The sequence below is a fragment of the Lynx canadensis genome, chromosome D1 (genome assembly GCF_007474595.2).
Source record: "Lynx canadensis isolate LIC74 chromosome D1, mLynCan4.pri.v2, whole genome shotgun sequence".
Classification (NCBI taxonomy): Eukaryota; Metazoa; Chordata; class Mammalia; order Carnivora; family Felidae; genus Lynx; species Lynx canadensis.
The window spans coordinates 108141884-108167390 of NC_044312.2; the positions used below are offsets into that span (position 1 = coordinate 108141884).

At 58.1% G+C, this 25507-nt stretch overlaps 1 protein-coding gene across 18 annotated transcripts in view; it reads right to left on the reverse strand.

Moving 5' to 3' along the window:
- Positions 1–25507, reverse strand: part of NRXN2 (neurexin 2) — a 98549-nt gene that overhangs the window by 37879 nt on the left and 35163 nt on the right. For 11 of the 18 annotated variants that reach the window (XM_032594920.1, XM_032594913.1, XM_032594912.1 and 8 more), the window contains 10 exons: positions 20012–20173; positions 18885–19323; positions 14919–15305; positions 14537–14740; positions 8556–8582; positions 6879–6998; positions 6136–6517; positions 5339–5529; positions 3545–3718; positions 3061–3180 (listed from right to left, as the gene is read on the reverse strand). In XM_032594920.1, coding sequence (XP_032450811.1) covers positions 3061–3180; positions 3545–3718; positions 5339–5529; positions 6136–6517; positions 6879–6998; positions 8556–8582; positions 14537–14740; positions 14919–15305; positions 18885–19323; positions 20012–20173 — 2206 coding nt within the window. The remainder of the gene's footprint in view (positions 1–3060; positions 3181–3544; positions 3719–5338; positions 5530–6135; positions 6518–6878; positions 6999–8555; positions 8583–14536; positions 14741–14918; positions 15306–18884; positions 19324–20011; positions 20174–25507) is intronic. The other 7 variants (XM_032594922.1, XM_032594914.1, XM_030332729.1 and 4 more) reach the window with 1 other exon arrangement.

A 25507-nucleotide genomic window follows, 5' to 3' on the forward strand; every position in this document is an offset into this window, starting at 1 on the left:
CAGTTCTGGAATTTCAGCCCCATGTCAAGCGGTGTCCCTCCTTCTAGCTTCCCTTCCTCCCTCATTTCGTATTCTGTTCTCCATTCTCTCCCCCACCTTCCTCTCTCTCATGGCAGAGATGGGTTCTCTCCTCTGATCTCTCCTGCCTTCCCAGAGCAGGCTACTGAACTTTAAAGGGACACAGAGGTCCTGCACACCCCATGTTACAGACGGAGAAACTGAGGCCACAAGCTGGGAAAGGTTGTCCTGAATGAAGGTCAGACGTCTCCCCACCCCAGTCTCTCCCCCACCCACGAGACAACCCCAACGCTCTGAGGACACCCTGGCCATTCCCACCCTCCTCCCTCTCTTCCGGCTCTGGGCCCCTTCATGCCCCGTGCTGTTCCCAGGGCCTTCACACTCAGGCAGGGTGAACTGAACAGGCCTCTCGGCCAGGTTCCCGCATGACCTTGTGCAGCGGCCGGGCCCCAAGAAGACCAGCCATAGAGGGACAGCACGAACAAGACACAGAGCCGAATGTGGAGAATTAGGAGGCACGATCCCAAGAGAAGAGGGAATTACGGTTTGGGAAGTAATGGCACAGCCCCCAGCCCCAGGTTCCTGCCCTGCCCTTCCAGGGCAGAGATCTCAGAAGGTCCCCCAGGGCCGGTATCGGGGGAAGCAGCAGGCAGAATCCCAGCAGCTGCCAGGTTGCACCCACCTTGTCTTGACCTCCACGGCTCTGCTCAGGCCTGCCACCAGACACAGACCAGTGCTCGGGGATGGTGATTCTTCCCAAGATATGCCCTGCTCCCCAGCCCCGAGTCTCCCTGCCTCCCGCCTTCCTGGAACCTGAAGAAGCTGTTCCAGCCTCTCTTCCCACCCTCGCTAAAAGATGACATAACTCCCTAAATTCCCAACAATCTCTATGCCCGCTTCCAGAAGGCTCCGGTGTGTGCCAGTGTAGTAGTGACAGTGGGCAGCAGTATTTCTTGACCTTGATCCTTTGCATCCCAGGCAAGAAATGCCCACTATTAGGGGCGCCTGGGGGGCTCAGTCGGTTGAGCATCCGACTCCGGCTCAGGTCATGATCTCGCAGTTCGTGAGTTCGAGCCCCGCGTCGGGCTCTGTGCTGACAGCTCGGAGCCTGGAGCCTGCTTCCGATTCTGTGTCTCCCTCTCTCTCTCTGCCTTCCCCCACCCCCCATTCACACTCTGTCTTTGTCTCTGTCTGTCTGTCTCTCTCTCTCAAAAATAAATAAACATTAAAAAAATTTAAAAAAAAAATGCCCACTTTCAGCACCACCACCCGGGACTAAATGAACAGCAGGAGGTAATGGAGTCAGGAGCTCCCAGGTTCCAGCCGCACTCTATCCCCCCAGCACCCGAGAATTTAGGGCATGCAAGTGGCCTCGGTTTCCCCATCAGTTAAACAGGACGGTCGGTCTCCAGCCCACTGCCTTCACTGAGGAATAAATTAAAAGAGCTTTGTGAACTGCCAAACGCTAAACAACCAGTGGGGATTATTACTGTTGAGCATCAAAGTTACCACCGTCTCCAGATCTGTGCACAGTGAGTGAGCTGGATAGAAAGAGGCCCCGCCCTGTCTTTCTTCCCTGGGGAGCCAGGGCTCCAGTGTCCCTGAGCCCTGGGGGACATCGTCTGGGGGCTTTGGGAGGAACAGAGAGGAGCAGGTCAGACAAGGAAAACCCTGAAGACAGGATGGGAACAGGAAGCGGAGATCCTCAAGCCTGGGCCAGGCCTCAGAGCCCCCCAACAGTGCTGAGGAAGAGGGCAGAACAGGCTTCCCACGGAGAAGGAAGAACCAAGATCTGCCCAAGAACCCAGTCCCTGGAACTTGTAGGTGGATCCCGTAAGAAACTCAGGACTCGTGCCCAGATGACTACGGCTCCAAGACGTGGCAGGGAAGCAAAGGCACCGACCCCAGTTCTTAGCCCACATCTATGATTAACTACCCCCAGAAATCCACTGACCCCTCCAGGCCTCGGTCCCCATGTTTGTAAAATGAAAAAGCCCAGTCCTGAGTGGTGTGTGTGTGTGTGTGTGTGTGTGTGTGTGTGTGTGTGTGTGTCTTTTCCCAGGCAGCTGACTGGCCACACCCCTGGTCTCTCCACAGGGCTACCCCGAAGGAAGACCATTCAGGTGATGCCTGAGAAGACTGCCCTCTTCCTCGCTGCTGCCCGCAGGCCAGTCGTCCAAGAGAAACTCTGCAGCCCCCCTCAGATAGGAGTCTCCCTCTCTCCACTTCCTGCCCCAGCTGCCCTCCCTCTGCCAAGCCCTAACCCACTGCTGGCCACCAAGCCCCGGTACCAGAAACTGCCACTGACAGTGCCCTCTCTAGGGAGGGGCCTCAGACAATATGCAAGTTGGCAGACAGATGCCCAGACAGGGAGAAGAACGAGGCAAGGACGCTAAGGAGTGTCCTTGTGGCTCCAAGGGGACCACCTACAGCTGAGATCCTTGGCGGGGGGCGGGGGGGGGGGTGGGCGTAGTCGGGAACAGCATGACTGCTGTCTAGGGAAGCCAGCTGTCCAGCGGCCTGGCCTCCTGGGAATCTCCTGAGCCTGCCCCCTTGGGAGCGGGCCGACTCTGGGCAGGAAATTCGAGACTTCCGCTGCACTCTCCCGAGGGCACCGGAGGAAAGGGGGTGCAGGTCGACGCCTGCCCCCTGTCCTGAGCTATAGCAGGTAAATCAAACCTGTTAAGACCATCACCAAAATCTCACAGGGAGAGCAACAGAGGCTGACATCTTTGGGTACAGGTGAAGGGGGCAGCGTCCAGCCAGCTCCGAGCAAAGGGAGGAGGCCGTCTTATCAGCAGATTGCCCCAGGGGCTCAGGCAGCAGCAATCCCGCCCAGGCCCCAAAGGAAAGACTCCAAGGGGTCGAGGGTCGACAGCAGCCAGCAGCTCCCCTCCCCCCACATCCCCCCCCCCCCCCCGCCCCGTGCTCTCAGGACAAGAAGGGATAAGAAGGAAGCAAGCAGCATGGCTCTCAGAGACCCTCTCTCCTCCCCGGCAGTCCCTATGGCTGGGAAGGGGCCAGATCCCCCCGGGAACTCACGGTCATTGCAGACAGGGCCTCCGTAGGAAGTCATGGTGCAGTCACAGGTGAAGCCATCCCACTGCTGCAAGCAGACACCCTGGTTGGCACAGGACTCTTCGGTGCAGGTGGTGCTGGGGCCTGGAAGAGGCGGGAGGAAGAACACCCCCCACTCAGCCAAGCCCCCTCCCTCCCCAGGAGGCGCGGAAGCTTCAGAGCCCGTAAGAGGCCCCACTCTCAGTCCTGCCAGGACCAAAGGGCCAAAAACCGACGAGGGCGTGGGGGGTGGCCACGGGTGGGGAGGGGTGCTCAGGGACGGCTGGGCTTGGCTTTGAACTGCGATAAGGGGCCAGGGTGAGAGGCAACGGGAAAAGTGAGTGACCCTTCACCCCCGGCACCCCTGCCCCAGGGCTGTGGGGACAGGCTCCCGCGAGGCCTGAGAAGCAAGGCCACTGTGCTGCCCCAGCGAAGCCCTGCGGCCGGCCCTCCTGCACCCGCCACTCACCGTCACAGCCCCTCTCCACCTGCCCGATGCGGTGCAGGGCGTCGGCGATGAGGTCTGGGAGGCGTCCGTTGAGGTCCACCGAGGCCAGGCAGCCCTGAAAGCCATCCCGGGAGGCCACCAGCTTGGGCAGGTTGCTGAACATGTTCTTGCTCAGACCGCCAATGTACAGCTCCCCTGTAAAGGGAGAGGGGTCAAAACCTGAATCCCGGTCCCCATTCCCCTCCCAGGATACCAGCATCTGCTTGTCAGGTCGTCCCAGACTCGGGCTTCCGTAGAGAGATCCCACGACCCCCCCCCCTTCCTTCTTCCTTCTCCACTCTGCCATCTGTCTGCTCCCCTCCCTGAGAAGTCCAGATGCCCAGGGTGGGGTGCTTGGGGGATGGGGAGCAGCTGGGAGACCGGGCTCCATGCTCTCTCCCACACAGCTGATTCCAGTTCCGGCCTGTAATCAGGGCCTTTCAGAGACGTGAGGGCCTGTCTGCGCCGCCCCCACCCTCTCCCTTCCCCCTATTCCCTGAGCTCCCTCAGGCCTCTCTCTCCTGGGTGCTCTAACCCAGCTCCCTTTCCCCAACAATTAGGGCTGGGCAGGGGACTCTGGGTGGCTCCAGGAAGTTCTCCTCGGGGACATCCGATCCCACGCATCACTGCCCTGGCCATATCGCGCCCAACTCCCCGGAAGGCTTGGCCGGCCCAGGGCGCAAGCTTCAGCGAGACGGGGTCTTGGCCACTGGCTCGATGCAACACAAGACTAACCCAGACCACCCTTGGGTCTGCCAGCGCTTCGGATAATCTGTGACATGCTGCCCCCTTCTGGAAGCTGGGAGAATTGGCAGCACTAAGCCGAAAGATCTGGCCGGCACCTGACCGGGCTTCTAGTTCCCACTCTGCCTCCAGCTCACTTGGGGACCTCAGGCAAGCCTCCTAGCCTCCCGTTTTCTCCCATTTCCTCCTTCTCAAGGCGGGGGTGACTTCACTGGTCTCTGAGGACCCTCCCAGACCCCAGACAATGTGAGTCACACACGGACCACGCAGGGGTCTCCATGGGGCTGAGGGCTGCTTGGGGCAGATGAAGAAGGTCACTCGTGTTGCCCCAGAGGGTTCTGGAGAAGCTGCAGGCCTCATCTTTGTTCTTGACTCTAGGTTCCTCCTTCTTCCCTGTTCTCTCCAGCACCCCTTCCGGGGGCAGCCAATGACCACTTCAATAGCTACCTAAGGGCCCCTGGGGAATGTGTGACCCTGATGTGACACCGAGCCTCCCAGGGAAGCCTGGGTCCAGAAGAGTGCCCAGACAGAGCCTAGTAGATGCCCAGTGTATAGGACAGGCCGCATGCAGGGACCCCGCGGCGGCTAACCCCCCCTCCCCTTATCAACTGTCCCCTCCCACCCACTCGGGGGGAGCTATCTGCCAGGACACTATGCTCCCCATTCTCTTTCCAGCCCTCAGCCAAGGCAGGCCTCTCAATCTTGGGCAACCAAGAGGTCTTCAGAAGCCCTGGACTGCCCACCCCTAGCTCTAGAGTGAGGCCACCAAGCTCCCCGTGAGGCACATCCCACGGCCGGGCTTTCAGTGTTGAGGGCAGCCTCACGGGAGAGCTGAACAGAACTTTGACAGGAAAACGTCAGGCTGGACACAGAAAAGAATAGGAAGGAGTTGGAAACCGTGGCCAGGAGGGGAGAGGGAGAATCACGTGAGTGAAAGAGCACGCCAGCCGGTGTGGGGGAGGGAGGGTCTTGCTGGGGCCAAGGGGGCATCTGGGTCAGGGCCAGGCCTTCTCCACAGGCCCCAGGCCCCACCTTTGAGATCGAGGTTTCGGGCGCCATTGGAGTGCTGCGTGACCGTGCGGGAGTCGATCTTGAGCGTGTGCACGTTGCCTGGGTCCCTGGACACCACCACGTTGTGCCACTGGTTGTCATTGACTGGTTTGTCTGAGTTCCCCTTCATCAAGGACGGGCCATTCCCCAGGTCAAACACGTAGTGGATGTACCTGCCCCGCGGTAGGGAGGAGACACTGGGTCAAGGTGGAGGCAATACTGGGAGGGGAGGGTAAGGAGGAGCTACGGCTTGCAGGGGTCCTGCGTGCCGCAGGAGGAGGGGATAGAGGGGGAGAGCCCACGGTGGAGGGACCCAGCCCAGTACAAGAGGACTCTGGTGTGAAGTCCCATCATGGGGACAACGTGGGGACAGAGGGCCACAGAGGAGCCGGCTCCTGTGACAGGCTCAGACGAGGAGCTGGTTGGGGGAGAGGTTTGTGGGGACAGCAGGGGCCCCTGGGGGCAGGGCACAGCTGCTCTAGGGTGGGGTCCCCTCAGGCAAGAGAGGCCATAGGGACAGGGCCCTGCCTCCCGCCTGCAGAGAGGACGCGCCTGAGCCAGGACAGTGAACGGCAAGGACACTGGCAAGGAAGGAACCGGGAAGTCACCGGGTTGGAAAAGGGGGTGCCACTTTTCCATCTTGGCGGGGGGCTGGGGACCTGAACCTCGAGCTGTGGTCTGAGGGGACTGGATATCTCAGCCAGTGGCGGGGGCCGTATCTCGGTCAGCAGGGGAAGGGGACCCCTTCCTTGCCGGCGGCGCAGGGCGCGGCAGCTCACCCCTTGACCAGCTCGATGACAATGAAGTCATTGCCGTTGCCCGAGTTGAACAGGAGGAGCCCGTCGGGGGCCGTGGTCTTGAACTGGAAGAAGAGGTGCATGGAAGCGTAGGCTTGGAGCGTGGCGAGCGCCAGGTAGCTGCTGCGACTCTTGAAGGTGACAGGATCGGCCACGATGGCCCGCAGGCCGAAGCGGGCGTTGAGCTCGCAGTAGGTGATGTCGCCATCCTTGCACTGGTCCATGTAGGGCTGGCCGTTGAACACCAGCCCGCTCAGGTGCCCGATGAAGTTGGAGGGCACCACGGAGATGAAACGCCGCTCCGTCATGATGCCCGTCTCAATGTTGTGGAACTCTAGCCGCGTGTGGGCTCCCGCCATCTGTCCTGCTCGGGACCGGAGACACAGAGATGAGGGGGACAGGCTGGGGGGGGAGGGTTCTGGGGCTGGGCCCCAGGGTGCCAGGAGCCTCCCCTCCACACGAGGGCCACACCGGAGAGACATCGGCAGACACCCTCAGTGGGGGTGCCGGCGGCCGCACGCCTTGCCGGCCCAGGGCTGACGGGCACCGGGGACAACGGCGTCCGGGCCCCCCCGTGACATGCCACCCCTCGGGGAGAAATGGCAGCGGGGGGTTTGCCAGAATGCTGCCCAAGGAAGGGAAGCCAGGCGGTTGTCACCGAGAAGAACAGGGCCGTCCACAGGTCCCCGGAGGCGTATCCACCCTGCTGGGCTCAGCGCACTCACCCTCCACGGTGACGTTGTCCACAGACAGCTGCAGGCTCTTGCCACGCCGCACCACCCTCACCGTGTGCCACTCGTTGTCATTGAGCTTGTGTCCCGCAAAGAGCGTCTCGGGGCCTTTACCTGCGGCACCAAGTGGGGAGTGAGCACGGCGTTCCGGCTCGCTCACCTGTGGCTCCCGGTCCCAGCCCAGGCGCACAGAGTCTCCCCCCCCATACGCACAGCTGCACACCTACAGCCTAAGGCACGCGGCCAGCTGTGCCACACGCACCCCCACCCCCCGCACGCGGGGACACACGCTCACCCAGTCTTTCCACACCCAGTCAGAAATCCAGACAACACCCACTGCCTCTTTGCGCAACTCCCAAGGCCGTCCCTGGAACAGAATTGGATGCGAACGGTGCCTCTGGAGTTGTGCCCTGAGGCCCTGCACACAGCCGCCCCGTACCTACAACCAGCGTTTTCTTCCCGAGTCTTCTCAGGAGCGTCAGTGCCAGTGTGTGTAGCCAGCAGTGAAATTCTCAGCATCGAGGCAGAGGCCTGTCCTTTTCAAACTCCCAGACCACCCCCGTGCCGCACATGTGAGCGCGCGCCCGCGGCTTCGCTGCTGGCGGTGACACCCTCACGCAGACACACAGCTCCCCCCGCCCCCCCCCCCCCCCCGCCGCCTAGAGAGGGACCCGGTGTGACCTTTCTGTACGCCTCTGGTTAACTCCACGCACCCGGACATGCGACCACACACAGCACAACCGACCTGGCCAGAGAGGGGAACGCTTCTTAGGAATTATGACCCTTTATTCGAGGCCGGGCTTCTCTGATTCCAGGTCTAAACCAAAACCTCTTCTTCTTTAGAAGGATGCTCGACTTTGCAGCACTCCCAGGGCTCCCGCCAGCGGGGCCGGAGCTCAACACGCACGCGCCCACAGGTACCAAACACACAGAGGGACACGCTGGGCGCACACGGCCCCCTCTGCCGGTGTCTGCCGGGTTCCTGTGCTCTCTCGCGCGACACCAGGGCACACCATGCAGAAACACTCTCTCCGAGACATCACTGAGCCCAGCACCCTGGGATGCTCGGAGGTGGCCACACCTGCTCTCCTCCTCACCCCCAGCTGAGAGACTCACTGTCCCTTCTGAATGCGCCCCGGCGTGACGGGAACTCAGCGCCACCCCCCCTTCCCAACACAGGAGCTGTGGAGGGCTGAACGTTGAACCTCGAACCCCTGACCCTGCTCCCCACCCTCCTCTTCTTTCCTGCGTGCCTCGCCCGCCCCCTTGTGGCCGCCTCTGGAGATGCAGCGGAATATCCCGGCTCTTCTCAGGCTTCTTCCGGCCACAGGGAGGGGGGGTCCTCCTGCCACAGGTGCACCCGTCTTTGCCCCACCCTCCCAGGGACTTGAGATGACAAGGCTCCCTGGCCTTCCTTTTCTCAGTGAGCATGCTGACCCAGGGCCCTCCACCAACGCCTCTTGGTTCACCTTGGCTTGGCCCGTTCTGCCCTCCACAGCCACACCACCCCACCCGCCCTCATGCCTGCTCCCCTCCCACCACCCCCACTGCCCAACCCCCACACAAGCCAGCGAGGAAGGCTCTCCTCCCCCCCACTCTCCCTCCCCAGATCCCAGTGTCCAGCATCCCAGGCCCCTGGGGGCTCGGCAGAAGAAGAGGGAAGCCACTTACTGGGTGCGCAGCCGACGCGCAGGCAGTCTGGGGGGGCCGTGGGGCGGGCAGAGGGGGAGGGGAGACAAAAAGGCAGAACAAGTTTTTTGTTTTCTTTTTTTTTACATCCTTCACAGGGAGGGGTGTCTGCGGGCGGGGGTTCCCCCCCAGGACCACTTTCCGGGGACCACGCGTGCCCAGGTGCCCTCTCCCCTTCCTCGGTTGGACCCCTGTCCCTCCTGCCCCCAAGAGGGCTCCAACCCTCCCCAGAACTGGGAGGCAGGGCAATCAGGTGATGGGAAGAGGGCTTGCCGCCTCCCGTCTTAGAGGGGCCCGGGGCCTCTCACGTCTGAGGGAGATGGCACCTTGGGAATCCCAGTCGTACAGGGGATCTTCGTGGGGCTGAGGGCTTGACCAACCCCACATCTCCACATCTCTCGGAGGGAGATGGGTGGGGAGGGCCAGATTCCCCGCATCCCCTGCTCTGGGACGACTCCCCGCTCAGAGCCCAAGTTGTGACACATCACTCCCCATGCCCCCCTGGGCTCTGAGCCAAATGGAGGGGTCTGCCCCAGGGCTCCCTACCCGTGGCCACACATCTCCCAAAGTCCCAGGGGGCCAGCACCACCCCCTACAGGAACCTTCCTTCTACCCTTCCTGATGGAGGATGCCAGGCTGCCACTGGGGAACAGGGCGATCTTTCACCCTGAAGAGGAACTAGAATCCATCTGTTTTCTCAGGGAGGGGCCAAGGCCTCACAGACGGGGCTCGTGAGGCCCCCAAAGTATGATTTCAGAGGACACCCCGCAAGTCAGAGGCGAACAGGCACCACAGGCAAAGTCTGCCCCAGCCTCCGCATGGCTGTCCTATGACCCCAGGGTCAGGTGGCCCCACATGGTCAGAAAGCACACCGTCTACACAGAACTGTAGCCCAGGGCCCCGGAGCCTTGGGCCATCCCTCTGATGGGACACACGACCCACAACATGTCAGTTGGCCAGCCTCGCAAGGGGAACAGAGCACTAGGGTCCTATGAAATTGGGGCCTAGGGCCCTTGGGACACCTGCACCATGCCACCAGACCCAGATGAGCTGGGGCTGCAGAACGTCCTGCACCCGGAGGCAGAGGAGCTGGGTCCCAATTTCATTGTGTGGCTGCGGGCAAATCTCTTTTCTCTGAGTTCCATCTTTTCGCCTTGTGAGCCCAGAGCAAGAAAGAGGTGTTCAGTGGGCCGGCCCCTTGTCTTTCCGGGAATATCCTGGCATCCTATGGCTCCTCCCAGAACAGGCTCTGCCTGCACCCCTAGGCCCAGGACACAAAGGCGGCTGGGGGCATCTGGCATCCCTTGGGCCCCTGAAGGTTCCTGCAGTGGAGGTAAACAGGCTCCCCTGTGGCTCTGGGGGCATGGGCCCCTCGGGCAGTACGGCTGAGCTCCACACGCGTCGTCAACCGCAGCAGAAGAGTGGGGGGAGCAGCCGGGACCCTGAGCCACAACCTGGCACCAAAGGAGGGAAGAAGCAGCAGGGGAAGGCAACGGAGCAGGTTCAAGGGGGAAGTCAGAAGGGACAGTGAGAGGAAGGAGGTCAAGAGGCTGCAGAGAGAAAAGAGGAAGGAAGGGGAGCAGAGGGAAGCAGAAGCTAGATGGGGGATGGGGAGGGGAATGTCAGGGTGGGAGGGTGGGAGGGTGCCAGGCCTGGAGTCAGGTCGCGGGGGCTCTCTTTGGGCCAGCAGAGTCTTCACCAATGAAGGGTCCAAAAAAGAAAAAAGGGGCTGGAAGGACAGGCCGATCCCCTATTGGGAAGAGCTCAGTTCTTCCCTTCCCTAGCAGGGGTGGGCGCCAGGAATGGGGGGTCCATCTGTCCAGAGAAGAGGTGTCAGCTGCAAGTCCCCACCCCCTGCGGTGACTCCACCCTCAGAAGCCCCACTGCAGTGGGGTTGGAGGAGAGCCGACACCCCGTGAGGATGGGCACCCCAGGAGGGGGCCGGCACCACCCCGGAGGCAAGCAGAAAGTGGGAGCGATGAGAAGCACCCACCTTCGTGCACACACCCGCACAGAGCCCAGCTCAGGCGGCATTAGCTAGTGACCCGTGCAGGAAATGAACAGAAGTGACAGGTCTGCACAGACTCACCAAAGTCCTGGCTGAACATAGAGACCAGGATGGGGTTATGAGTGTGCAGGGAAACAAACAGGTGGGAAGAGGTCACCGGCATGTGAAGGAACCCAGAGTGAAGAAGCCAGGCTTCCCATCCCATACCCCCACCTGATCCCCTGCCCCACCCAGGCTCCACAGTTTGGAGACGGTGGGTCCAAGTCTCCCATGCAAGGAGCCTCAGGAGCCCATGGGCCAGAGGCTCATCTCAGAAGTGACATCACAGAGTGACAGTATGCAGTTCTTGTTCAGAGCAACCTCCCCGGCTGCCCAGCCTATGGAAGGTGCCTGTGAACTACCGAGAGCCCCAGGTGGGAACAAAACACCCTTCCTTCCACGGCCTCAGGGATTGATGGACCTTGGAACATAATGTGCATTCAGCCCGGCTTACACGAACAAGAGTTAGGCTTACTCTGTATGGCCTTGAGAGGGCAGAACTAGGTCCACAAGAGGGAATTTCAGAAGTTGACGCTAAGGAAGAATGACCCAGTGATTAGAATGGCCGTAAGAGGTGGGGAGCTCCTGACATGAATGGCATCTGAGCAGCGACGGAGGAACTAACAGGTAATTCACATATGGGGCGGGGGTGGAGCTGGCTGGAGGAGATAACTTTTAAGGGTTCCTCCAGCTTGGAGATTCTTCAGTTACAATACATCCTTCACGTTAGCCTCACTGACAGCTGGGGCTGCAGGAGCACAGCTGGTGGAGGGCAACTCCAGGGAGGGGAGGGCGACAAGGGACAGGCTAGGTGGGGCAATGGCCCAAGAGGCCAACCAAGGGCAAAAGGACCGGGAACACAGGTCACACTGGAACAGGGTGAAGAATCCCGGGGACTCTAACATTCCCTGGGAACAGAAATCAACCACCCTGCTCAGGGCCAGCAGACCTTAGGGTACTTGCTTGGGGTCTGCAGGCGTGGTGGAGGCCTAGGGACAGGACAGGAGACACAATCCAGTTTCTCTAGCATCCTCGGCCTGGAAGGAGGCAGCAGCTCCTTGTCAGCCTTTTCTGGCCCGGCAAACACCCTGCCTCCTGAAGCTGGCACTGAGTGCCTCCTCCCAGCTGTCCCACCAAGTGGTCATCAGCAGCCTTGGTTTCCTCTTTAGGACTCAGCCCCACGTCCAAGTCATTCCACTGAGCCTCTGACAGTTTGCACAGATGCCTGCGTATGTCTGCCTTCCCTCCCTCCCTACAGGATGAGACTTTGACGCGAGAGACCAAGCCTTGTGAGGCTTCTCTCTGCTCCCCGGGAGCGAGTCCAGCCCGGGATCAGAGCCTTGGTGTGGTTCCCTGCCTGCGAGGCCCCACGGGCCCTGGTAGCCAGCAGGATGGGGAAGCAGGGGCCAGACCGGGTCATGCAGTGTGGAAGCAAGCCCCCAGGCCTGGTTCTAAGCTTAGGTCTCTACTCCCATTAGATTTTCTTTCGAGAAGGGCTGGGTGAGTCTCTACACGTGTGGCTTGCATCTTTACAATGTCTTCACTCCCATTATTCCGTGGGAGCCTGAAAACCGCCACAGAAGGTAAGCAGAGCAAGGATCCTTAGCCTCATTCTACAGAAAGAAACAGACTCAGAAGAGAGAAATGACTTACCCAGCGGTCAAAGAGACCGGGCCCGAAACCCAGATCTCCTGGCCCCAGGCCCAGTGCTCTTCCCATCAGAGCCTGAGGCTGAATGGCTGGGTGCAGATCACACAGCGGCCACACTCCTCCCTGTACATGCATCGCTGAGCATTGCGGACAGAGGCATCTGCACCAAGCATTTGGTCACGGCTTGTCACGGGGCATAGTAGAGATAGCATCTCTGCGCGTGGGACCCAGCATGGCCAGGGATGAGAGGCAGTGAAAGGTGAGAGCCAGTGGCATCCTGAGGGCCACCTGGTTCTCTGATTTCTAAGTACTTATGAGGCACAGACAGAAAAGTACGCCAGTGGGAAGGAGAGGGTAGATCCTACGGGCGAAGGTCCTGAGGATCCGCCAGAGAACATGTTCCTGGCCAAGAACACCGCCTCCTGTCTAATATCAAGGAACCCAAGCTTCTTCCCCATGCACCTAAGACAGTTCAAGTAAGGAAGAGGCATCGGCCTTCCCTGCAGATAGAGGGCCAGAGACTTTCCCTGCGGGATCACTTCCGAGCACACAGAGCCATGAGCTTACTGCACAGAGGACACACCTCCTAGGCGAAGGAGTGGCTCGTGCTGGGTCTGGGTACACAGTCAGAGCAGTCTGAGAACCCCAGGGCCACTCGTGGGGTCCTGGACTGGCACCTTCCTCCTGTGACCATTTCAGAGGTGCTAGGGGACGTGGTACGGACCACGGAATGTTGGCCAAAGCGTGTTTCCCTTCCCGCGTCCCCCCTGCAGCACTGACACCCACCACCCGCTCTGGGGGCTGTGACGGTGGCCAGAAGCTGAGCTTCTTCAGTTCCCCAAGTCTGAGGCCCTTACTGCCTGCACACCTCCCTACCTCCTGCCCCCAACTTGCTCGGCAAATCCTTGTCCTATGGGTACCAAGGCCAAGTGGTCCAAAGGGGAAGAGGAAAGATGTAGTATAAATTTATTAACAAGGCAATGGGTCCCCAAAAGGCCACCATCTGTCCCACAAGCGGCCTAGAGATGAAAGTTAGGGTGAAACCCGGATATTTCAAAGCTCAAATCCTCTGAGTTCTCTCCAGTTGAGGACATAACAAGGAACCTTCATGGCCCGCATCTGCCTACGTGGCAGGCCCTTGGGTGCTACACGCCTTTGCGTTTAGAGAGGCTAGGGTGAAATGGACAGCTGTGAGTCCAGCCTGGACGGCTGAGGACCTCCGGCTTCCGGTGTTCCCCTGACCGAAGCCCCGCGACGGCGGGGTCCTGGTCTTCGTTGCTATTGTAACCCAGGTTCAGAATACAGTGGCACTTACTTCCCGTAAATAGGAGCTGAGTGAGTGCACCTGCTGTGTTTTTGTTTTTGTTTTTTTGCCCCAACCGGCCTGATGGTGCCCCCCCCGCGCCCCCGCGTGGACACCCTGGGGACTGCCTGCGAAGCGGAGCTGACCTGGGCTCATCTGGGCAGGGGCAGGGACGGCGAGGGCCCCTGACGCCCTCCGCCCACCCCAGCTCTGTGAGAGGCAGTGGGGAGACGCTGTACTTTAGGGCAAATGACCTGGCGTTGAGTCTGGGCTCCGACCCCAGCCACTGCTGGCTTTATGACATCGGAGGAGTCAGTATATGAATTCTACAGTCTATAAAACAGGCCTGGCACAGCCCATCAGGTGACCCTGCGGCTTCAAAGGGCAGCCACGGGACGCAAACGTGAAAGCAGACAAGGGAAGATCTGTCCCCAGGCGTCCAGTGCCACCTGCGCACACCTATGCGCACAGACAGACACGGCTCTTCAAACGCAGAGCCCGTGGGAGAAGCTGTGTCCTCCTCAGCTCCAGATCTGCCGCTGCCCTGGGCTCAGCCTCGGCACCGCTAGGCACCCGCAAGCCCTTCCCAAATGAATGAACCAGCGAATGAGTAAGTGGATGAGCCGACAGCCCAGAATGAGCGACGCTGTGACGCGTGTATGCAGGACAGACGCCACCAAACCCAAATGAGCGCCCCCGGGAGGGCGGCGGTCGCGCCCAGACACACTTGGGCAGAGGGCACGGCCAGACGCGGGGTGCCCCCCGTACACAGTGTTGCCAAGCACGGAGCATCCCCTACGCTGTGCACCCTTGCTGGGGATGAAGCTTTCAGGGGCTCTGGCTGAGGCCGGTCCCTCCCCACTTCCCACTCTTGGAGGTGCCACCACCAGCTTCTCCAGACAGAGGGGGTGTGCTCAGAGGCAGGGACAGGGAAGGGGCCAGAACACAGGGCGGGGTGGTTACCGAGGTTGACAGTGAGCTTCATCTGGCCCCCGTCCAGCTCGAGGCGCAGGGTGTCGGCTGACTCCCTGGAGGTGGTGGCCATCATTAGCCCGTAGGCCCGCTGGGACATGAAGCGCAGGGACACATCCTCTGCCTCCGTGTGCATGGCGTTCGGCAGCATGATCTTCATGTACATGGAGCCATCGTAGCTCAGGACCGTGGCCTCTGCCCCAGAGGTAACGGAAGAGGGAAATCAGGGCACGGCCGAAGGCCAGTGGAGGGAGAGGGAAAACCAAGAGGATCGTTACAAGGACAGACCCAGGGCTGGCCTATGAGGGGCACCCCGAGGAGGAAGGGGCACAAGGAGGGGCAGCGGGGACCCCTGGAAGGAAAGCAACCTCACCTCTCTCACAGACCCGCCCCAGAAAGCCGGTCCCAATGCAGTCACAGACGAAGCGGTTCCAGCCCTCTCGACAGATGCCCCCGTTGCGGCAGGGGGCAGACGCACACTGCTTCAGTGTCTCCCGGGAGCAGAAGGGGGCGATGCCCACCGCCCCCTGAGCTTCGGCCAGGCCCCGAAGATCTCGGCTGCGCCCGTCTATGAAGAGGTCCCGCACACAGCCCACGTAGCCAGCCCGGAGCGCCGCCGTCCACACCTCCGGGGGCAGGGGCAGGTCCACCCGCCCCCCCTCAGGGAGACCGCCCAGGTACAGCTCGCTCTCCAGGTCCAGAATCTCACTCTCCCCAGTGGCCAAGAAGGGCGTGCTGCGGCTGTTCACCGAGATGGAGCCTAGGGATCGAGGGAGAGCGGGCCTCAGTGAGGAAAGCAGGATCGAGAGTCGCCGCGGGCCAGCAAGGGATCCCGACCCCCCACCCCGCACCCTGCAGCAGCCCTGGGCCAGAAGCTCAGCCTTCCTTGCTGCCGCGGATGCTACTCAACAGAGATTCTGAGTTCAGGGACTCAGGTGAGCCAGCCCCAGCCCAGCTGCAGGGTGCAGTGGGCCTCTGTCCAGACTCCTCCTTCTGTACCTGAGTGAGTCCTCAGAGGATATACAGGAGGTGGCCATGCCCAAAGGGGCTAGATCATTCGAGGGTCATTACCCCGGCCCGGCCCTTAGACCGGAAACCAGAGGCAGAGAACACTCAGGAGGCTGAGAGGTTTGAATCCAAAGCGTTTTCCCCCTACTTTAGTGACTGTATGTCAGGCACTTAGCACTTCATTTATGTCACCGAGTCGCAAGGTAACCCTATGAAATTGGCCCTTTATGACCCCGACTTGAAATGGCAGGTGAGGCTTAGGGAGACTGGGAGACCTGCCCAAAGCACCACAGAGGGTGAGGAACGGAGCCAAAGTGCCAGCCAGGCAGTGGGACCACAGAGCCTGCACTGTCCAACCCTCTGCCTGGTGGGCAAGATGGGTAAGCAGATCCGTCGTGGAGCCGGACACAGGACGACACCCAGGAGAGGGGATGCCAGGCACAGAGCTCCTACATACTAAGACTTCTTTGGAAGGAAAGGCTGGCTATCTTGGGAAAAAGATTTGGGATCAAGTAGGAGCTTCAACACCTCTACTGAGATCTTAAGAAGCAGAAACCTATACATTAGAAAGTATTCTGTTTATAATTTTTTTCCTATGCTTTTTCCTTCCTCTCTCTTTTCCCAAGAAGAACTCTTCAAGAAATAAGAAGAAAAGAAAAGAGAAGAGAAGAAAAAAGAAAAGAAAAGAAAAGAAAGAAAAGAAAAGAAAAGAAAAGAAAAGGTCTAGCTATCTCCATGAGGTTAAAGAGAGGTAAGGAGGGGCGCCTGGGTGGCGCAGTCGGTTAAGCGTCCGACTTCAGCCAGGTCACGATCTCGCGGTCCGTGAGTTCGAGCCCCGCGTCAGGCTCTGGGCTGATGGCTCAGAGCCTGGAGCCTGTTTCCGATTCTGTGTCTCCCTCTCTCTCTGCCCCTCCCCCGTTCATGCTCTGTCTCTCTCTGTCCCAAAAATAAATAAACGTTGAAAAAAAAAAATTTTAAAAAAAATAAAAAAAAAAAAAAAAAAAAAAAAAAAAAAAAAAAAGAGAGGTAAGGAGGATTTGGTCTACATTAGGCACAGGGGTGTCACTAAGGAAGCAGAATTAGTACCTCCTCTACAGACAGGACTCTATCTAAAGCATGGTCTCTTCTGCTCAAAACCTTTCCTGAACCAGAGAAGCCACTCCCCTGGGCCCCATTTAACATGGCCCTAGCTTGTTCTTCCCCGACAAGGTGTCAGATGCTCCAGGGTCTGGCTGCTACAACCCACCCTTCCACCAGCACCCCCCCCAATATGGCCCTCCGCATCTCTATTTGTAGCAGACTCCCCAGATGCCTGCTCTACCCACCAGCTCCAGGGTCTCCTGGACATGGACGTTGCCCAGCGAGACTCTCAGTAAATGAACCAAATGTGGGAGAAGGAAGAGACAGGGAAAGGAAGAGGTGGGAAAAGAGTGTATAATGGAGAGTCAGCAAGAGGAAATTAAAGTGAGTACAAGCTTGCTCCAAGATCCTTCTCCAAAACATGGAAATGGGACAACCCAAGTGTCCATCGGCAGATAAACGGACAAACAAAATGTGGCAGATACATACAATGGAATAGTGTTCGGCCACAAAAAGGAAGGAAATAGTGACCCAATGCTACAACATGGATGAACCTGAAACCATGCTAAGTGGAATGAGCCAGACACAAAAAGACAATTATTGTGTGATTCCATTTACAGGAGGTCCCTCCATTTAGGAGGTCCCTGAAGTAGTAAACTCATAGAAACAGAAAATGGGATGGTGGCTGCCAGGAACTGGGGGGAGGGGGACTAGGGAGTTAGTGTTTCATGGGGATAGCGTTTCAGTTTGGGAAGATGAAACTAGTCTGGAGGTGGACGGCGGTGATGATTGTACAGCAGTGTGGATGTCCTTAATGCCACTGAACTGTGCACTTTAAAAATGGTTAAAATGGTAAATGTTATGTGTAATTTAACACAATTAAAAAACAAACAGGGAAAAGGTCAAGGAGAGCTTTGTTGCGATGACTGCCCCAAGTCTGGGCTTAGGTGCATAAATGAATGTGGGACATCAGAGATGGCCAGAGCTGGTCAAACAGCGACCCAGGGACCAGCCAGACCTGGCATGTGGGCTCTGGAGATCTGTGGGAGGCTAAGGAGAAGAGAGAGAGGGGTTCTCTGCAAGGCCTGGACAGACTTCCGATCTACAGAGTCACTAATCACCTGTGTGGAGACCCTGGGAGGCAGCAAGTGCCCTGTGAAGACCCCCGGGTACCATCATGAGACAAAACCGGGGGATGAACTCATGTACTGTAAAGCCCAGGAAAGGCGACATTTCTCTGGAGAAGAGAAAGGAAGAAACAGCCAGCCACGAAAGGTTGATGCTTCCAGGGGCCACAGTGCTCCTGGGGGGGGGGGGGGGAGACCATCCTTCCACCCAGTCTCAAAGGTCTGGTGCAGTGACAACTGGGGAGCACAACAATTTAGCTGACGCTGGTAAGTGCTTACGCTGGATAATGTGTCAGCTCCCCTTTACATCAATTCGTTCTCTCATGGTCAACAAGATGGAAAAGAGGAAAAGAGAGCAATGGGCAGGAAACAAGAGAATGGGAAAAGAAGACCGAAAAGGAAGAGTAAAGGGGTGGCTGGAAGCAACACAAGGTTTGAGAAACAGCACCTGCCTGGCCCGAGCACTCTCTGCCCTGCTGCTTTACTGAGGCTAGAAGCCTCACCAGGTGGGAGTGCCAGGTTGTTTAGCGTCTGTGTCGCCCCCAACCAGAGCCTGAGCTCCATGACAGCAAAGACCTTTGAGTCACCTCCATCCCCGTCCCAGCACCTTGGACAGCGCCTGGCGCTCCATAGGTACTCGGTAAGAATTTGTTGAGTAATTAATGAAAGAGAGTTGCATGGACCTAGCTAGATAGAAGGGAGATGTGGTTGGGAAGTTTTGGGTTTTTTTTTTGGGGGGGGAGGAGAATGGGATGTCTACTCTGTGTCAGGCACGGTGCTAATGCTTTTACAGGTATTTTCTTACTTTCTTCTCTTAAGGACCTCCAGTGTAATGGATGTAGATAATGAAACTAGGGTTTTATAAATAATGAAACTAGGGCTTCAAGGGGTTGAATAAAGGGCCTAAGGTCACACACACAGTAAGTGGGAGAGCAGAGGTGCGACTCCAGGTCTGCTGACTCCAAACACTACGCTCCTTCTGTCAGTGCGCCATGACAAGGAGGGACAGCGAAGGGGCTGACAGGGCCAGAGGAAGGGGCAGGACAGCAGTGGAAGGGGCCTGGAAAGAATGTCAGGGTGGGGGGTGGGGGGAGGAGAGTGGAAGGGACCAGAGGCCTCCTGACCTTTGCGCCCGTCCCTTTGGAAGTCCACGTGGCACCACTCGCCATCGTTGACCTTGCGGCTAGATGCCCGCAGCTTGATGCCCCCAGAGCCCATGTCCAGCAGCAGGTAGAGGTAGCCATCCAACAGCTCCATGGCAAAGTAGTCGGCCCGCTGGGCAGAGCTGTGGCTGCCAGCCCCGGCCCCAGCCCGCCGGCCCTGGCTGAAGAGAAGCAGCCCGTTGGGCTCAGTGGTACGGAAGTCTAGGGAGATGGAGCTGGTGCGTCTGGCGCTCCAGCGGGGCAGCGCCACAAAAGCCTCGGGACTCTCAAAGGTCACAGGGTCCAGGGCAGCCACATCCTCACAGCGGAATGACAGGTCCCCCTGCAGCTTCATCTTGGGGTCCCCTTCCTTTGCCAGGCGAGACAGTTCCAGCTTGAAGTCATTATTCTTATAGACCACCTGCAGGGAGGGGTGGGGTCAGGGGTGAAGAAGCAAAAGCGGCTCAGGGCCTGGCCACTCCTGCCCAGCTTGGACCTCTGTTCTAGAACTTCGTGCACAGAGGCTGTGAACCAGCACCTCCCTTGCCCCACTTATTTTCCGGGTTCCGTCTTCCAGCCCAGCACTAGCGGGACAGCCCTCATTGTCTGCGGGACTGCGGTTCACGACAATGGCAAGACAATCTCTGCTACCATCTAGTTGACATTTTCCGATTGCCAAAGTATTTTTATTCACACTCTCATCTGCTCCTCACACCCACCTTAAGAAGTAGGCACTGACTACTCATTTTATAGACGAGGAAACTAAGAATTAGACTGGCCAAGGGACTTGGCCAAGGTCACAGAGCTAGTGAGGGGAAGACCCAGGACCAAACACAGGGCTTTAGTGTTCACGCCCAACATTCTTTCCTCTGTACCGCAGCTGCCCTCCAGGGTCCTCTGAGAGGCTGGGGGACTTCAGAGGCTCAAGGAAATGAGAGAGAAGCTTCTTGATGGAGTCAGTGGGGCTTAGGTTTTGAATAGGAGAGGTCTCCCACCACCTTGGAAGGAACAGAGGAACCAGGCGGTTGGCCAGGTCAGACTAAATCATGCTGAAGACAGGGACCAAAGGGTTTCCTGGCTGACCCCAGACCCTTCCTAGACCTACTCACGTCCTTCAGGCAGCCCATAAAGTTGTTGCTGACGGGTGAGCCCGGTAGGTCAGCCGTGTTGGGACTGCCCCCAATGTAGAAGAAGTCATCAGAGCCCAGCATGGTGTAATCCTCCTGCGTGTAGCCTGTGGTGGTCAGGATCCCGTCCACTGAGATGGTCACCTGCCCAGCCCAGGGAGGGAGGGGGAGAGACAAGGAGACAACCGGCATCAACCCCCTGGGAAAAGCCACGGGCTGGGCAAGGGAGGGGCCAGGGGGCTGCGGGGGAGGGGGACCCCCATTTTTATGTCTGCTTGTCTTGGAGGAGGAACAGTGGGGGGGAAAGAGGGAAGGCGGGAAAGGAGGCAGCACAAGATTTGATGGTTTCAGGGTGGGCTAAGGCCTGCCCCACGGCCCCCAGCTCAGCAGGCAGACGCCTGGAGGGTACTCAGAGGGCTCACCATGAAGTACACCAAGAAGCAGTTCCTGGAAATGGCTCCAGAAAGGAGCAGGGACCTCAGGACAAGGCCCCATTCTGGGGGGATGCAATGCACCCTCCCTTCCCTCCTCTTGAGGTGCTCTCTGGATCCTCATGATTTCAGAGCGTCTTTCATAAAGGAGGTCGAAACACCAATTCACCTTGGATCTTGGTGGCTTTGCCTCGCCTGCAGCCCTTCAGAGCACTGAAGAGTCTTTTCAGTCTTAGCCCAGCAGGGAAATGGGAGACAGCAAGGGCATGGGAAGGGGGGCTCAGATACTACTGGGGACGGTTGGAACTTCCTGAGGGATGCATAATGCCCTTCGCCCCTCGGGGCTGATTCCCACCACCACGACATCAAGGGCTCCCACTGGTCCATGCCCTCTTTCTGAGTCTGTCTCTTTACTTCCCAGGTCCCTCTGTGGCTCTCTCGTCTCCCAGGGAGAGGGTAACCCTTCGCCAAGTCACCGGCCTGAACTTTTTCTTCATCGTCTTCCCTACGAACATCACCACTGTTACTCAGAGCCAAGTTAGGGAACAGAGGGTAACGGGGCTAACCTCATGACACCTTAACCCTGGGCTGAAGTCAGGTAAGAAAGCAACATGGGTAAGGATGGGGGAGTCATTCAGCATTCCAAAGAGGTGAAAGGGGCTCAGCAGGGGCCTGATGAAGGCAGAAGTGACCTTGGGGAGCAGGGACAAATGCAGGAAACTCTCTGTCTACCCACTCCCCAAATGCCCACTTGGTCCCCAAAAAGTTTAGCCATAGGAGCAGCCCACAGGGGCTCTAGAGACCCAACAAGGTTGTAGGGGAAGAGCCAAGGGCTTCAGGACCATGAGCGCTCGCTCTAGGAAGGCTGTGGCTTAGGGCGGTCACCTGGGAAAAGCAGACAGGCTCCTGCAGGAGCCATCAGGAAGCTGGCTCACGGTGAACCCCGACACTGTGCTTCCAACAGACCACAGCTCACACCCACTTCCCAGGCCCCAAACATGCTTTAGCACCCCCTTGTCAGGCAAAATCTGGAGGTTTGGGCCTTCCAGTCACATCCTGGGATGTCCCCACCCACACCAGTCCATACGCACATGCCACCAGCCGTCTTCCCGAGACTGGTCTCCGGGGTTCCATTGTCACGGGGGTGGAAGGAGGATGTTAGGAATTCCTAAAGAACCTGGGCAGAATGAGGCAAGGGGAGCTTCCCCCACAGGGCCCCCGAGTCCCCCTCGTGCTGGGCTGGGGCCTCACAATGAGTCGGGGTACAGCTGAGCAAAGCGAGGGCTGAAGGGGCCCCCTCCTGGGAACCATCAAACCTTGTGCTGGGAGGGGGGCGGGTACCAGGTTCAAGGACAGAAGGCAAGGGGGTGTCTTTGTGGAAGGGGGCAGTTTGAAAGATTTTGAGTCTTGTCTTGAGGGGAGGGCTGGTCATAATGGTTTATTTCTTCTTCCCTCCACCCGCCCGAGGCTGGGAAGCAGGGATCTGGGTGGCAAAGGGAAGGGTCAAAGTATTAGTCACAAAAACATGCAGACAAGATTAGAATGGGCAGAAGGGAGCTGGGGAAAGGGCAGAAGGGGGCTGGGATGAAGGGACAGGATAAGACAGGGAGGGGTGGGAGGTGAAGGGTCTCCTTGGGGCAAATTCAGTTCTATTCTGCCCTGCACCTCCACTCCACTCGTGATGCTACACTGAGACCAGGAAATGGGCCACTAATGAGGTCCTGAGCCTGTGTCTGGTCACCCCAGTTGGAAGGTCAGCGCCTGAGGGGCAGGCCCCCGGTGTGACATGTCCCTGTAACCACACTAGTCCCAGCACAATCCAGGGGCACATCATGGCCATTAAAGGTGAACATCAAGTCACCTTGTGACCCAGGGAAACAGTGGACTCTCACTGCCTGTGTCCCATCTATAAGCCCAAAGCCTCAGGAGCCTCGAATGAACAGGCCTCCATCCTCCAAGACTGCTCTGGTCACGTGCCCCTGCTTCTGTGCAGGGGGAGAGCCCTTCCAGCCCCCTCAGCCACTAAGCTGTGTCCTCCCTCTCCAGGCCCAGCAGCCAGGGCACCAGCTGCCATCTCCCCCACCCTATGGGCTCTCTTTGGCCCAATCCATGCAGTGAGCTCATCTGCCTTTGCCATTCTAGAGTCAGAAGGACTCGACCTTTGGGGGGCGCTCTCCTCAACTCCCCTTCAGACTAGGCATGAATCTGACCTTGCCCACTACAGCTTTATGCAAATCACTGCCATGGGGCACCTCTTTTGGGGAAAAAACCACCCTCCTGTCTGTCCCCCAGATTTACAACTATTTTTTTAGAGCAGCCCTGGCCCAGGGGCTGGGGGAGAGGGTAGCAGGAGACAGGGTAACATACGGAGGTGCACGGAGGAAGGGCGGTCAGCCTGGGGGTGGAGGAAGTTGAGGTAGAAAGGGGGAGACGGGCACTGGGTTGAAAGGAAGCCAAGAGTAGGGGGGTGGAGGACAGTCTCTGGGGAAGGCAAGGAGGGAGATGACGGAGATTAGTAAAACCCGACTGTTCCCTCAGACAAATCAAAGTCCAGACACAAAAATGGCAGGTTCGTTAGTAAAAGCAGGAAACAGGGGAGTAATTCCCCCGTCCCCCTCCACCCCAGGGGTTTGTGTTGCCCCTGCCCCCCAAGCCCCCCCTCCCCGCGCAGCTTCTGGAAGGGGTGGGGCCGGCGGGGGAGGAGGGCAGGGGGGCCGTGCGACAGAACAGCCTCTGCAGCTAGGGCACATGCAGGTTAGAGGGCCACGGGTGGGGGGCCAGGCCCAGCAAGAGAGGTGAGAGAAAGGCAGCCGCAGGTGAGAAGGCATGCGGGGCCAGGGGAGATGGGGAAGAGCGGAGATGGAGGTGAAAGAGCTGTGGGCGCAGGAAGGAGAAGCTTCCTTCCAATGGAGGAGGGGAGAGGAGTCGCCGTGAGGACAAAGACATCTATGGGTGGAGGAAAAAAGGGAAGAGACATGAGGCTCAGATCTTCCTCACCAGAGAGTGACTCAGACGCTCATTCCCACCACCCATTCACTACTGGTCACTGACCCAGACACACCTGCTCACACGCCACATCCTGCTGGAGGCAGGGGCTCATTTCCAAGCAGCCATCTTTCCGTCATCAGGACCACGGCTAGCACCCGAGACACAGCAGACACTCCGCACTCAACCCACACCAACCCATCAACGCAGACAGGCAGGGCCCTGACTGGGGACTGAGTAGGCCAACGGGAATGAGCCACAGCTCTGCCCTGGAAGAACCAGGCCCAGCTAGGGAAGAAGGGGTGGAGCACCGAAGACGTGGAAGCCCAGCCTCCCTCCACGCCCCAGGAGCACGGAGGGTGGCTGGAGGTGGCTACCAGGGGCAACCCAGGACCTGGGCGGGGTCTCAACCCTCCCTGCCGGGCCCACCTCTCTTCTGCTCTTCGGCTGGGCTCCTCTTAGGGAGGCTGGTAGGATGTGAAACCGGGCTCTATAGCCCCTCAGGTACTCTCCGTGCCTATCATGACCCAGGAAGAAAGGCTGAGGAAGAGGGAAAGATCCTCTGGCATCATCCGGATCCCTTCCCAGCTGCCTGCTAGGATCACAGGGTCACTGACCTCCCCTTCAGGGGAGAATAATATTGTGAGCATGGGTGTTTTTGACTTGTGGATGGGCTAGACGGGTTTCTGGGAGTTTGAAAGCCATTGACAATGTATGCAAAATTGCCTCCTTAGTCCATTGCCATCATCAAATTCTCAAAAGGATCTATGAGCCAAAGATGGTTAAGAACAACTAGTTTAGGAAGAACAACTAGTTTAGGCAGAAGGCCTGGGCTTCCCTTAGGATTGGGTGGGGTGGGAGTAGGGCAGGAAGACAGGGGAAGGACGGCTGAGGGAGGTCATGCATCCCTGCTACATGTTTAAGTTCAGCCATCTGTTTGTGGTAGGGAGAAGCTAAAGAGAGAATCGGGTTGGAGATAGGAAAACGACTTAGCCAGCAGTCATGGCCTGACAGTGAACCCTGACGTTTGGATTTGATGAAGCCTGGGACTAGAGGAGAAAGACTCCAGGCCAGAAACCTTGAGTTCCTGTGCAACCTTTACCATTTTCCAGAACAATCTCTGCCTCTCATCTGTAAAAGGGGTTCAGTGACCTCCATCGCCCACACTTCTTCCAGGCTGACCATGCAGATTAAATGAGGTAACCGAAGGGAAGGCACCGGACCCTTCCATAACTGTCATGTAGTCCTGGGTTTTCTCTAGGCCTCAGTTTCCCCCTCTGTTAACTGAGAACAATCTCTGATGTCTCAATCTGGGCATTTGTCAAGTTTAAATTATATTCAGACTGTGAGAGCTGTTTAGAAGAATCACAGACCCCAGTGTATGCACAAAGAGCTATTTTTATTTTTACAAGAAAACTTCGGGGGCAACTGGGTAGCTCAGTCTGTTGAGCGTCCAACTCTTGGTTTCAGCTCAGGTCATGATCCCGGGGTGGTGAGATCAAGCCCCATGTCAGGCTCCACACTGAGCGTAGAGCCTGCTTAAAATTCTCTCTCTCTTCTGTCTTTCTGCCTCTCTCCCTCTCTCTCTCCAAAATTAAAAAAAAAAAAAAAAAAAAAAAACAAGAAACAAGAAAACTTCCATCATCCTGACCACATCTAACCCAAACCTCTCAACTGATTGGCCTTTTTGGTCTGTATTCACTCTCTACCCAAGGAGAAATGCTCAAATAACAAGAAAAGAGACCACATACAAATGCATTAGTAAGATAAACGCAAAACCAACAGGAACCTGGTTGAGGAATACCTGGGAATAATAAGAAAAGGGTGAACCCCGTCTTTTTGGTGCCCCAGGCTCTAACTCCGGTCTTGGCCTGAAAATGCCGATCCCTGGGACAGGTGTTTGACGGCTTATGAGGCTACTCAGGGCGCCGAGAGGCAACCAGCTCTGATCGTCAAGCAGTGACGCTCACACCGTGGACTTTAAAAACTTCGAATTTAGCGGGAACCTCCCTTGCCAAGGCTGAAATCAGACAAGGCTGTTTGCCTCTTAACCAACTTCACC